General features: G+C 49.6%; 1 protein-coding gene across 1 annotated transcript in view; it reads right to left on the bottom strand.

Annotated features, from left to right (window-relative positions):
* Nucleotides 1–2,244: 2,244 nt before the first annotated feature.
* Nucleotides 2,245–14,680, bottom strand: part of CTNNBL1 (catenin beta like 1) — a 164,829-nt gene continuing 152,393 nt past the window's right edge. Inside the window, exons 14-16 of the mRNA XM_007193144.2 lie at nucleotides 13,761–13,898; nucleotides 13,459–13,531; nucleotides 2,245–2,437 (exon numbers count right to left, since the gene is read on the bottom strand). Of these exons, the coding sequence (XP_007193206.1) occupies nucleotides 2,349–2,437; nucleotides 13,459–13,531; nucleotides 13,761–13,898 (300 nt within the window). The 3' untranslated portion in view covers nucleotides 2,245–2,348. The remainder of the gene's footprint in view (nucleotides 2,438–13,458; nucleotides 13,532–13,760; nucleotides 13,899–14,680) is intronic.

The following is a 14,680-nucleotide window of genomic DNA, read 5'->3' as shown; positions in this document are numbered from 1 at the left end:
CCTTAGTTCAAAAAATTTAAGATTCTGAACTTATTTATGAAACAGAAACAGACTCATAGACATAGAGAAGACTTGTGGTTGCCAAGGGGGAGGAGCAGTGGGGGAGGGATGGATTGGGAGTTGGGGATTAGCAGATGCAAACTATTATATATAGGATGGATAAACAAGGTCCGACTGCATAGCACAGGGAACAATCATTTTACTGTACACCAAAAACTAACACAACATTGTAAATCAACTATATTTCAATAAAAAATAAATTAAAAAAAATTTAAGATTCTATAGGTTACATTCGTTGTGAATTCATTAAATCCCATATGGACAGTGGAACAGATCGAAGTGGACTGTATCAGTCAGGGACCTGTGATTGTCTCCTGAACAAGGCAGCTCAAGGGAGGGCAGAGCACGGGCTGTGGAGTCAGACCTCGCATTGAATGCCGGCTCCGTGCGTACTGGTCCCAGGGCCTTGCACAAGTTACTTACCCTCTGGGACCTCAGTCTCGGCTTCAGTAAACCAGGGATAATGATGCCAGCAGGGCTGTCGTGCAGGTTAGAAAGAAGGGACGTAAAGTGAGTAGCACATAGCAGGTGTTTGATACATGGTCGCTGTTATAATTACAGAAAAGTGAAATTAAAAAATAACTAAATCCAGGGGCTTCCCTGGTGGCGCAGTGGTTGAGAATCTGCCTGCCAATGCAGTGGACACGGGTTCCAGCCCTGGTCTGGGAAGATCCCACATGCCGTGGGGCAACTAGGCCCGTGAGCCACAACTATTGAGCCTGCGCATCTGGAGCCTGTGCTCCGCAACAAGAGAGGTCGCGATAGTGAGAGGCCCGCGCATCGCGATGAAGAGTGGACCCCGCTCGCCGCAACTAGAGAAAGCCCTTGCACAGAAACGAAGACCCAACACAGCTAAAAATAAAAATAATAAATAAATAATAAAAAAATAAAAATTAAAAAAAAACCCAAAAAACTAAATCCACAATGTGACTGTAGGGCAACTCTGATTCTGTAACGGGCCCTGGAGCAGGCTCAAGATGCCTCTCTGGGGAGCGCTTACCTCATGGTAGTAAGAGGCACACCGTCCATCTTCCCCCCAGGCTGGACGTGAGCACCGGGAGGGTAGGGCCTGCCTCACCCACTGCTCCGTCACCAGCCCAATCCGGGGTGATACAGGTGCCATCTGATTCCGAGTCCCCCTGGGGGGCTGCCTGGGATGGCGAACAGTTTCTCCCGGCATGTCAACTCTGGCCAGATGGTAGTGGCCGCCTGGAGCCCTGCCCCTGGGGGCTCACTGAGCAGCCAGAGCTGCTCTGACTGAATGGTGGCCACGGGCACAGCGCAGAGCATGCGGTGTCCCTCGTAGCTGACCTGCTGACCCTGGGCTAAACACTTCATTCTAAGTTGGTTGTCCTCCCACTCCTCACTCACGAGGACTCTATTCTCTGTGACAGAATAAAAACACGCTCAAGGACCGCTGACTTCTGTAGAGGAGGAGACCAGCTTTCTCACAGTTCCTGTAAAAGGGGTGAGACTGCAATTCTGAAGCCACAGACGTGTGAGGGAAGGACAAAAGAAATCACCAAATGGGTATTATTACCCCCACTCTGCAGATGAAGGAAGTGAGATTCAAGAAGGTGAAATCACTTATCCAAACTGCCATAGGTGGTAAACACTGCAGCTGGATGTGGACCCCCTGTCTACTCTGAAGTAGTAGCTCTCACCCTAACACTAGGAACCACCTGGGGGCTTAGGACAGTACCAGCACCTGGGCCTCACTGGACATTCCGATTTCATCATTCTGGGGTGGGGCCCCACACTGATATGTACTTTTAAGCCCCCTTCCAACCAGAGCGACTCTGACGTGTGGCCGGGGTTCAGACCGCTGCTCTGAGGACTGTGTGCTCTGCGGGCGGTCTCGCAGTGCCAGGAAGCCCTCCCCAGGGTGCTTCTGCACGAGCCCCGTGCCCCGTGTTACACGCCCAGGCTCTTCGTGTCAGGGCTGGAAGCCCCAGAGAGGCCCCCGGTCCATGCCTTCCCCTTCCCAGCCGCAGACGGGCAGCCTTACCGCAAGCCCCAGGGCAGCCACAGTGGCCACTTTATCACTCATCTGCTCTCAGAGCCTCAGGTTCCTCACTGGAAGCGGGAGGCCAACCACTAAGCCTCCTCAGACGCGTTCCGTGAGCACTGCTGGGAAAGGTGTTGGGTACAGGTTAGAAGGTACAGAGAACACCAGCCCAGGAATACCAAAACTAGCTTTTATTTGTCCAAAAGTCACATCGAGCTCCGTAAAAACTGTTTCTGGGGGAGGCCCAGAGAGAGTCCCTGCTGCCCAGGGCCAGGGGCCGCTAGAAGTTCTCCAGCAAGCCCAGGATGCGCTTCTGCTCGCTCTCCCGGAACTCCGGGCTCCGGCCGTCCCCGATGTTCTCCGCATACTCTGGGGAGACAGAGGCAGGGTTAGGCATGAATCTGAGGCGTGGGGTCCTTCATGGCCGGGTCACATCATACCTCTCTCTGAACCCCAGCTCCTGTGGGGTGTGTGCTGTTCTAATGCCTCTAGTGGCACCCATGGTGGCAGTTGTGTGCAAACTCCTTGGTCTTGCATTCATGGCCCACGGTGGAAAGGGCCCAACTCCCCTGTCCCTGCCTGCATTCCCCTCCTAGCTGCAGCCTTTCTTCACTTAACACACACAGTGGACGCTATTATGGGCAGGTGCTGCCCCAGACCCAGTGGTTCTCAGAGCGGCGACCCCAACCAACAGCAGCAACATCACGCAGGAACCTGTTAGAAATGCAGATCTGGGGACTTCCCTGGCAGTCCAGTGGTGAGGACTCGGTACTTTCACTGCCAGGGCCGGGGTTCAATCCCTGGTCGGGGAACTGAGATCCCACAAGCCGCATGGCGCAGCCAAAATAAAAGAAATGTAGATTTGGGGGTCCAATTCAGACCTACTTATTAGGAAGCTCTGAGGATGGGGCCCAGCAGTCTGTGAGAACAAGTCCTCCAGGCAGTGTGGATGCTGCTCCCATTTGAGAACAACTATTTGAGGCAATGGGGATAAAGTCCTGATCAAAACAGGTGACAACCTCTGCACTTGTGGAGCCTACTTTCTAGTGGGGGAGACAAACCGAAAGGTAAGTAAAATATATAGGGTGGCTGTCAGAAGGCCTCACAGAGATGGGGGATTTGATTAAAGACCTGAAGCAGGTGTGTGGGGGAATACCTAGGAGCGAGTGGCAGAGCGGCCAGCAGAGCAGGGGCTGAGAGGGGAGCACGCCTGGACCCTCTGAGGTGAGCACGGAGCTCAGAGCCGGGGAGGGGCGGGGCACAGGTCGTGTCGGGCCACTGTCAGGACTTTGGACTTTCCCCTGAGATGAGAAGTTATAAGAGAGTTTTAAGCAGAAGAATGACATGATTTGACTTTAACCAGCTCACTCTAGCTGCAGTGTGGAAGACACCCTGAAGGTGGCAAGGGCAGAAGGAAGGAGATGTGATTTGATTGGTGGTTTGGTCCAAGGAGGTCATGGTAGAGGTGAGAAGTCTTCAGATTTTAGATGTATTCTGAAGGTGGATCCAGCAGGATTTACTGACAGACTGGAAATGGGGCGTGAGAGAAAGAGATGTGGATAGTGAAGTTGCTAAGAAATACGACAGGGTAGTGGAGAGGGTGACAGGGAGCTTGGAATTCCTCCAAGGAATAAGGGGAACAGGTGTCTGCACCACCAAGGAGGGGGGCTGGGGTATACAGTCCACTGACATGAGATGGAAACAAATGGGTGTTTTTTGGAAAGAGGGAGGGAGAAAGAATGGTCTAGAGACGCCCAGGAGGAGCGTGGAAGGCCCCCTTCCCCGTCTCCAGTAGTAAAAGGCATGTGGGAGAAAGTAGGTACCACTTGAGAGGACCCATCCCTGGTAGAGACAGTTTTAGTTAGAGCAGGGAGATAAAGGAAATACGCCTAAAGAGGGTGGGAATACAGGACATGATGTTGATGACAGGACATAATCAAAGAGTTGTAAGGTGGGTAAACATATGGTCCCGTTTCCCCTGTTGTCCCAACAGAGTACTTAACACACCTCCATTTTATTCTCAAAAGTGTCCTGGCCCCCCCAGATTATGTGGTCAGCTGGTTTTAGGAGGCGGGAAGGGGTGCGATATGGCACAGAAATGATGTGTGGAGCTTAGGGACGAGAGTGCAGGGCCTGAGTGGTGAGTGGGGCCCCGGGCTTCCTGCGGTGACTCCCAGGAGCTGGTGCACAGAGCACAGTGGACGGGGAGGGGAGACGGAGATCCAACTCCTCTGTGTGCTGAGCGTGCCCTGCCCCGCCCTCAGGCAGGAGATGGTGCAACACTGTGGGCTGTGTTTGTATCCTGACTCTGACTCACAATCCTAGGTGGCCTTGAGCGGTCTCCCCCTCCACAAATGCATGTAAAGAACCTATAATAACAGATGTTCAAGATACGCTAGTTCCCTCCCTGAGCCTGCTTCGCTCAGGCCAGCAACATCTCTGGGGGGAAACACCACACATCCTTCAAGGACACCTTCTCCACGAAGCCCCGCCTGCTCACCTCTGACTCCTGTTCCTGTCCTCAGGCCTCTGTCTCCACCGCAGGCCTGACTTCTAGATCACCCTCTACTTGTCCCCTCTCTCCCTCTAGACTGACAGATTCATGAAGGTAGGGGCTTTCGCCTTACTTTCAGCTAAATTCCCAGCAGAGCCGGGCTGAGAGCCAACTACCAGTCTGGTGCTGTGAATAAGCTCTCAGGGCAGTGGATCAGGATGAGTGCCTGCGGGTCTGCCCCCAGCTCCCTGCCTGGGGTGGCCTGAGATGGAACAATAGAAAACTCTCTTGCAAGAGGCTTCTGCATAATAAAACATCTGCTCATCCAAATCAGACAAAGAGTGGGGAAAGGGAAGAAAGCCTGCAAACCCTCCCCTACCTCCCATCCCCCACCATGATGGAGAAATAACCTTGCCCCTGCCACTTCTTCATTTTTCCTCCGTCCTCTTTATTACTTTGGATATGTGCCGGAAAACGGGACTTGGGATTCAGACATGTGCCAGCTGTGTGTCTCCCCCTGGAAATCATCCTCTTCTGTTAGGCCTATCCATCACCTCCAACAGCAAACGGCGGTGATCCCTTCTATTAAGGCTCCTTAAAGGGACGGCTGGGGTGATGGGAGAACAGAAACCGGGCTGCGGGAGAAGGCTAGGGGCTGTATGTAAGTGGCATCTCTTACTCACATGTGAATGATCTAGTTGCTGCCCCAGGAGAGAGAGAAATGACCATTATAGCATTTAATACCCTCAGAGGCATGGTCTGAAAGCAAGTCTTAATGGATTGAACTAACACTTTGTTCTCCTAATGTATTCTCAGACCCAGGAGAGAGGGAAGTGGAGAAACAGTCTGATTCTTTGGGGCAGTGATTTTTTTCCAAGTAAAGCCAACTTCCCTGGAGGGACCTAATCTCTTTCCAGGGATGCGCAGAGTACAGGAACAAAGTCTGTATCAATCCCCTGCTGAATCATCCCTACCAAGGACTTAGAAAAACACATGCCACCGCTGTACACAGAGCACCCACCCAACGGACAAGTCTCCTCTGTTGCTCCGCATGCGGGGAAGGAGGAAACAGTCAGATTACCTGCTCTCTGGAGATGGGCTGTGAAGGAAGTTAGTAGGATCTGGAAGAGGGGCTATCCTGTACAGAGTGGAATGGGACCTCACATGTGGTGAACACTGTTTACGTGCCAGGCATTTATCTATATTGTCTCATATAATCTTTGCAGCAATCCTATAAGGCAAAGAGCACCATCTCTGTTTACAGAGATGAGGAAACTGAGGCGCATTAGAGAACTGAAGCAACCTGCCCAAGTCTAGGATGGTAGAGGAGCTGATATTCAAACCAAGAACATGTGTCAGAAGTGAAAAAGGCACGTCAAAAGCCATGGGGGTGGGGCTGGGGAGCTGGTCCCCAAAGTGGCATCCTCTTACCTAGGCAGTATCTTACCCTGCCTGTTCCCCATCCTTTGGGGAAAAAATCTCTAAAGCAGCCCAACTGTGGCAGGGCATCTGGCTACAACGTCCTCATAAAAGGTAAGGCTCTTCAGTGCTTTGTGACCACCTAGAGGGGTGGGATGGGGGGATGGGATAGGGAGGGTGGGAGGGAGACGCAAGAGGGAGGAGATATGGGGATATATGTATATGTATAGCTGATTCACTTTGTTATAAAGCAGAAACTAACACACCACTGTAAAGCAATTATACTCCAATAAAGATGTTTGGAAAAAAAAAAAAAAAGGTAAGGCTCTGGAGGGAATGTCCTGGAGTAAAGGGGCCTCAGCAGCCAGAACAGATGTGGAGTGGGTTGCTGGGGCCATGCTCCCTCATGCCAGGTCACTGAGTGTCAGGGCTGGCAGGCCTCTCAGACATGTACTGCAACTGGATGGACAGGTGACCGGCCAGGATCCCGCAGCGAGCCAGTCACAGGGCCAGGCCCAGCGGGTGTGACAAGCCCCGAGCGCTCTCCCACTGGCCGTGGCAGCTGGTACCAGCTGTGCACCTCACCTCTCACCCTCCACCCCTTACCCCAACTTATTCTTTGTTTCCAGAGTAGAATCCTGTTTGGAGCAAGCCTTGGTGGCGCCAGCTACCTCTGGTTATTAAAGCTGCTGCAGCAGTTTATAAATATTGAACGGATTCCTCCCAGAGGTCTTGGGAAAGAGTTCTCTTTGCTCTGTGTGCGCGCGCGCGCGTGTGTGTGTAAGAAAGGGAGAGAATGCTGGAAAAAGAGAGATGCTAGATGAAGGGAGAACTTCAGGGTGGGGGAGAGGGAGAGGGGAGACAGGAAGAGCGTGAGTCGGGCCGGAGAGTGAGAAACACGGTGTACACATAGACTCCCTTCTCGACTTCTCCAGCATTTTCAAATGCTCTTACAATAAAGGCTTTCATGGAGCTCAAAAACAGGCAGCAGTGCTGAACGCATAAATATTAAAGCAAACTTTAGACAGCAGGTTTACTATTCAGACATGGAACACAAGCTGTTCTGTTTTTTGGTAAGAGGAAGAGGGAGGGACACCCGGGCTGGCGGATGGGGAAGGACTGTCTTCGAGGACAGAGGCTGGGACCAGCGCTCACAAGCCTGGTTCAGATCCCTGGACCTTAAGCCTTAAACACTCACCCTTGAAAAAGTGCAGGAGGAAGGGTGAGTGCGGAGAAGCGGAACGCCAATATTTTTACACTGAAAACGCTTGAAGACATAGAAATAATCACAAAATAGAAACTGGGAAAGTAAAATCCTTTGAGGTCTAACAGAGAGTCCTTAACGACAAGGATGAGTGTGGAGGGACTAATGTTACCTCTCTAGGAGGAGGAAGTTGTGCTGGGGCTGCAAGTGGGGATATAAGCTTCATCAGGGATCCGATTAAAATGAAACCTACTTAAAGGAGGAGGAGAAGGAAACTTATCCTTTGCTTACGGCGCTAACAGGGTCACATCCCCATAGACCATTTTCCCACAGACCTTTTGGCTGCTTGAAAAAGCACCACCTACCCCTTCCACCCCCACCAGGCCCTGAGGAGTATGGCCTGGGTGCTGGTCCATGGGCTTTCCTGCCAGCACTGGTGAAAGGATTAAGCCAAGGAAGGGAAGGAAGGAACCTGCATTTACTGAGCAGGTATTCTGTCCCAGGCCCCCAACTGCATTTCAACCTCAGCCTTCCTTGGGGCAGTATTCACTTTCGGTTTGTTTCTTACAGAGGAGTAAAGGAAGGCTCAAACAGGTTATCTACTAACTTACCCCAAGTTACAGAGAGCCAGAATTCTTGCTGGTCTGTGCCTCTCAGTTCTGCTTATTCCTGCGTGAGCTGGGATGCGAATCACAACGGTGACGGTAGCTACCATCATCAGGCACTTATTATGTGCCAACATGTAGGCACTTTACCTGCAGTACCTCATCTAATTCCCACAGCAACCTTTTGAGGCAGATTACCCTCATCTTACAGACACTGTGGCTTAGGGAGAGGGCAAGTAGCTGCCTAAGGTTAAACAGCCCCTCCGGGGTCCTTTCCTGCCTCCCAACCCTAGAGGCCACAGCAGCCATGGCCTGGTGCAAGTCACACACATCAACGTTGTCACCGGAAGAGAGAGAAACCCTATCAGCTTCTGCAGCTTTCAAATCACAGAAGCAAAGCTCAGGTTACCAAGAGCTGAAATCAATACGGAAATACATGTTTATGAGCTTCTGAGAGAAGACTTCAAGCCATAAAGAACACAAGCAAATCAAAGGGCCGGGAGCCAATCTCTGAAAGCATTCTGAAGTCTTTGGCTCAGTCTTTTCGCCACCAGTGACAGTTTTGAGTCAGTAATCCTCTAAGCTTTCCTCTGCCAAACAGCCCAGCACCACCTGACCTTCCAACAACTTTCACCAGTGACTAAAACATTCAGGAGACTCACCAGAGGCTTCCATGGTAACCCCTGGCACAAGTATTTATACTAAGAAGTATTCCCAGGTCACAGCTCCTACTCCATGTCCAAGGAGAGGACCACTCAATGTACATCTGCATCTGCCTATGGAGGTCCTTCACAGGCTTCAGGAAGCCATCTCCTTACTTACAGTCATCAACCTCACAGGAACGGAATACACAAGGGTGGTTGCCAGGGGCTGGGGGAGGAGGGAATGGGGAGTAAGTGTTTCATGGGTACAGAGTTTCAGTTTTGCAAGATGATAATAAGTTCTATGGACAGGTGGTGGTGATAGCTGCAATGGTTAAAATGGTAACTCCTATGCATATTTTACCACAATTAAAAAAAAAAACCCCAAGCACCTCCTCCTCTGTGCAGCCTCTCTGGATCTTCAAGCTCCTTTTAAATCTCCAGCAGAATTAACTGTGCTTTCTTGAGTCTCACTCCATATCTTAGCACTGACTTCAATCTGCTTTGTGTTGTGCTTATTTATTTCACATGTGATGGCACTGAATTGCCCTGGGGACAGGGCCTCCTAAGTGTCTCACTCATCTAAGGAGCCCACCTCGTGCCCTGTGATGCCAGTGGGTACTCTGTAAAGGTGGATGCCCTGAATTTTCTTTCTTAAAATGCAGTAGGAGTGTATCAGCCAATTGGTACAGTTAGAGCTCTCCTTTCTGCCAGATGGAAGACCGACTGAGTCTGGATCCAGTTTCCAGCATTAATAATGACTTGGGTAACATCCCTTAACCTCCACAAGTCTTGGTTACCTTAACTGCAAAATGGAGACTGTAATCCTGCTTTTAGGACCGTCGTGAGAACCAGAGAACATACATTAAAAGCCTGGCACAGAGGACATGCTCGGGAGTGACCACTCTACCTACAGTGGTCCCAGATTTCTGGAACAGCACAAAGAAGCCTGAAGCACCACCTCAGCAGCACCCTCAATAAGCATTAGCTGAGCCCCTTCTCTGCACCAGGCGTGCGCCAGGCACCGGAAGATAAAAGCCAGGACGACTGTCACTGCCCTTTCAGAGCACGTGGTCCTTCTCTGGCACAGAGACCACCGTCCCCTAGGCGGGCAGCAGAGGCCTCAGGTCAGAGCTGCTGCAAGTTCAGGGAAAGCTGGACTTTGGGAGCACTGAGTAAGCAGTCTGCAAGCCAAGGGACTTTAATGAGCCATCAATTATTCCCAGCTCTCTTGGCACCCCCAACAGAAAAGGAGGGAGGAAGATCGTGAGAAAGGGGACTGAAATATAATGGGAAGAGTCCCCTGCTGGGCTTGCCTCATCAGCATTTTCCTGAGACCTCAAGGGATACATCAGCTGTCATCCTGCCAGCAAAAGTTAGGAAATATATAGGCCATAAAATCAAAGAAAAAAGCTTGCATCTAATTAGCATGTTAAAAAAAAAAAAAAAAAAAGGAAGCAACCCAAACTGAAAAACAAAATTAAAATCAAAGAGGACAGACTGATGCGCTGGTTTTCTTTCTGAGGCTCTGTTTTTTCGCGCACTGTGATGGAGTGAAGGGTGGAGGCAGGAGGGGGAGGGCGGGAAGGCTTTTAGGAGGTGGGCCTGAGCACAGCCCGGACGCCACCCCTACCCAGCCCTGCGGTGGCCTCGCCCCTTTCCAACCTCAGCACTGCCCCGAGGGTGCTCACTGCACCACTTTCAGCGGCTGCTGAGAGGCAGCCTGTGGCACAGCTCCACCACCCCACACCGCGGGCAGATGGGCTTCCTGGGGCCAGCGTGAGCCCTTTATTATAACCTTAACCTTCCATCTGGAGAGAACTCTTTCTTTTGTTTGTTTTCAGTGGTCAGCGTCCTGTGAGGACTTCTTTGACCTGGGCAACAACATCTAATTTCCTGGCTTTAAATACCACCTCCATACTACTGACTTCAAATTGTCCAAACAAGCACCTCTCCCGCCCCAATGAGAATGTCTACTCTCTGCTGGCCAACAAAGGGATGTAGGCGCTACCCGTACCCCAAACTCACCGTGTACCCAACAGAACTCGAGAGACTTGCCCAGCAATACTCCCAACCCCACCCAATGCTCCAGCCTCCCTCACCCCTGCTTGGCCTCCATTGATGTGGCAGAGTCCGTATGAAGGCCGCTGATGTCCTGTGTTGGACCTCTGCTCCTTCTGCCTGGGACGTGCCTTTCCCTCTGGGACACCATTCCCAGTCCTGGGAGGAGCCTTTCCTCCCCTGGGATTCCTTGGTATGGCCTGTGCCTCCATTACTGCCCCCTTATCATTCCCTTAACGCTGTTCACAACTTTAACGCAGCACCTAGCACATCATGGTTAGTTTCGAGTATCGCTTCCAGCTAGACCATGAACCCTCAAGGATAGGGATCTTGCTTATTTATTATTCCTTGTATCTCTAGTACTGGATACAGAGCTTGGCACCCAGCAATGCCAGCTGAGTAGTTGTTGGAGTGTGTATTTCACTTAGCTTGATTATGGTTGGCCATTTCTACATCTATGTTCCCCAGAAGACTATAAGCTCCATGAGGGCAGGTGCTGTGTGACACCTTAGTAGCACAGTATTAGCACTGTGCCGAGCCCTGAGGAGAGTCTCAGTAAACATTTGCCAATTTAAATTCACACAAGGGTAGAGTTTAATTCAACAATGTTTAAAATATTCACCGGGTGTCCATTATGTGCCTGGCATTGCTCTAGGTGCTGAGGAGACACGGGGAACGAGCCAATGTCCCTACGTCACGGAGCTTACATTTTAATGTATGAGACACACAAACCAAGGAAACAAAGACATAAATAAAAATAATTACAGATTGTGATAAGGGCTAGGAAGGAAATAAACTGGGTGCTAAGATGGGAAATAACACATGGAGAGAAGTGGATTGATTCAGGATGGAGACTGGAGGCAGACATGGCAGCTTTACTAATGGATTGGCTGTGAAGGGTGATGGCGAGAGAGCTGAAGGGCCGGACCTCGGTCTGGAAGGATGGATCTGAGAGTCTGGACAGAGCGGGAAAAGAAAGCAACAGGGGAAAGGAACAAGAGTGGTGGGAATGAACACAGCATCTGTGCAGGCTGCTCACCTGCCCAGACAATCAACAAATGTCTATTCAGCACCCAGTATGCGCCCAGTGCTTTAACAGGCACTTGGGGAATAAACTGGGATCTGAGGGAGACAGAGGCTGGCTCACAGCAAATGAAAATCCTGAATAACCTCAGGTATATGTGTTAGGATCTCTGAAAGAAAAGCATCCACCTACTACGTGTCAGCACCTGTTAAAAACACTTTTCCTTTCTCAGATCACTGTTTTGATCACAGGAATGGCGGTGCAGGGAGAAGCCTAAATGCAGGAGAGTAGAGCTGAGAGTAATAAAAAGTTCTAATTGAACATGTGGGCGTTGAAAGTAAATGCCATTTAAAGGCTGGGGTTGCAAATCACCACAGCTGCACCTTAGGGAGGAGGTGGCATGACACTCTGAGCAGTAACTCATGTGAATGTGACACTGAGAAAGAGGAGGGAGCACCCATGATGCCACTGTGGAAGACGCTAGGCTAGGCTCATGAACAAGTTCCCCCTTTCCTCCTTCTGAGGGAGAAGACAATACATTCCAGTGCCTCGAAGGCTCCATCTGCAAAATGGGCACGACGGATTTACCATCCCCACCCTCCTGGGAGGGCTGTGCTGATCATGTGATTTCCAGTCCTACGTTTTCACTCACACTGTTCCTTTGTTTTGGAATGTCTAAGACCCAGCTCAATGTTACTATTCCCGCAAGGCTTCCCATGGGGTTTTAGCCATGCCTCACTTATAATGCTGCTGATGATAATCATCATCATAATAGTTCGTAATACTCATAATAGCTAACATTTGCCAAGAACTTATTAACTTGAGATATTTTCCATATATCATCTCATTTAATCCTTTTACCTAATCTATGAGGTCCCAGGGCAATTAGATACCTTGCCCAAGGTATCACAGTAAACAGCAGAGCCAGGATTCTGTTTCAGGAGCCAGATCCCAGAACCCATGGCTCTTAACTTCTCTTCACTTTATTATATGTATCATTTATCTCCACATTTCATCTCCCACATGTAACGGGAGTTATAAGCCACTTACAGGCAAACCCTATGAGTAAATCTAGCCTAATCTCTCATCTTAGAAGTGGGCAGGACAAGGGTCAGAGAGAGAGAGATGATGTGGCTGCAGTTACGTCCATCACGACTCTCTCTCTGAACTCTGGCATTGTCAGTACTGTAAAGGCCAATACGGGCTTCTAGCCGCCACGTGTGTTAGGCTGTGCTAAGTGGCCCGAGGGTGGAACTGCACCACAGAGCTGATTGAGAGCGTGCTCACCGACTGGAGGCCTCTTGGGAGCCACTCCAGCTGAGTCAGGTCCAGCCAAAGATACAACAGCATTTGAGAGACCCGTTGGGGTAGGTGAAGGAAATTCGCCCAAGCACTGTGTGCCAGGCACTACACTGGATGCTATCATGTAAGTACCTTGTGAACTTTTGCAAAATTTCTTCTAGATCATGCTCACACAGCTGGGGAAAGGCAGAGCTAGCACTGGAAAGCAGGCATGCTTCTTCTACTACATCAGACTGCCTCAGATTCACTTCCTTCTGCCTTAATTCCAGGTAGTTCTTGTTACTTCCTTATTTTTTTTCCCTAAGAAAGCAATTTCCTTCCACTACATGCAGTTTGGAACTGGATTTTTTTGTTTATTTCTTGTTTGGTGTTTTTCTGTTTTGTTTTTAAATTTCCAACCCCTAGTGCTTCTTGTTATGTGTTTTTAAAATTCTGGAACTAGAGGGTCAGAGGCAGAGAATAACTAGGTTAGTCTTCGGTATTCTGACAAGATGACCTGGACACACACTGAACTGGACAACACACTTAAGCCTTCAGTGCAGAGAATGCTATGCACCAAATTCCAGGGATATTGACAGAGACAGAAAGAAAGCATGGTCTAATTCCCTGGAGCCCCAGACACAAGCAACGTGCAACTCACCCTTGATGACGTGCCTGACAATTTTGATAGAGCTTCCACGCATGTTTAGGATTTGGTGAACCCTCTGGCGAATCTAATAAGGAAGGGGAAGAGTGGAAAGAGAAAGAAAAAGCATCATTTGCCCTGGTAGACATCAGAATACGTCGTATTGAAAGTATTCACCTCACCCCCATCCCTAAAAAAGAGGGCCCACATAGAGTGAAGGAATTCAAGGAGAGTGTGATCTACTCCATTCTACCTAAGCAGGTGGCAAGCAAGGAGGCAGGGAAGGAAGGGCCCATCCAGGGGCAGCCCCCTCCTACCTGGGGCACATTGGCATTGCAGATCTCTGCCATGATGTAGCAGATGTGCTGGAGAACAAAAAGCCCTGCGTCCAAGCGCCGGAGGTAGAACTCATCCTCAATGTCATTGTCTATGATTTCTCCACGCCGGACCATGTCCTAGAAATGAATGAACGTTTGGGAATAAAATCCACACAGTGAGTGAAGGAGGAAAGAATAGGTTTCTAGTCCACCCATAATACACAGAAGAATAGTAATTACAACTACAACAACAAAAGAAAACCACTCTGCCTCGATTTGCCTCCTGCTTCTCTCATTATTCTGAAGTATCTTATGTTCTCTTGTTGGCCCAGGGAGTCAAGATTAAAGTCCATTTTTCCTATACAGTGACTCAGGGCCAAAATGATCTCATCAACATATTCAACCTGAAAAAATAAGCTGATGGGGACACAAATCTATTCATCTGCTTCTACTCATTCTTTACTCTTTGGTTCCAGCCTCCATACATAACCTCTCTACAGATATACTTAGCTCTCTTTCCCTTCCAAATCAAGTTAACCTAGGGAAGAGAGGTCTGCTTTCTCTACGATTCTGTCTTGGTACCCTGGTGATGGCACAGGTACCCAATCTATGCGTCCCTTTTGGCTTACATTTTGTTAGATGCAAAATGCTGCCCATCTTTCCATTTTGTTCCACAAGTTCAATACTCCCTCAAGGCCAAAGTCCTAATTAGTGATGGGAGTCTCTTTCCTAAACTTTTGTAACCCCAGACCTATCAGACTTGCTGTCCCCGTATCTATTCCTCTCTAGCAGATTCTTTAGAAAAAACAAAAACAAAAACAGCTTTATTGAGATACAATTGACATAACCATACAATTAGTATAGTCAGAGTTGTGTAACCACCATCACAATCATTGTAGAATATTTTCATTCCCCTCCAC

The sequence above is a fragment of the Balaenoptera acutorostrata genome, chromosome 15 (assembly GCF_949987535.1).
Source record: "Balaenoptera acutorostrata chromosome 15, mBalAcu1.1, whole genome shotgun sequence".
NCBI classification, from domain to species: Eukaryota; Metazoa; Chordata; class Mammalia; order Artiodactyla; family Balaenopteridae; genus Balaenoptera; species Balaenoptera acutorostrata.
Note: the sequence above shows the minus strand (reverse complement) of the source record. Positions and strands in the feature narration are given on the sequence as shown.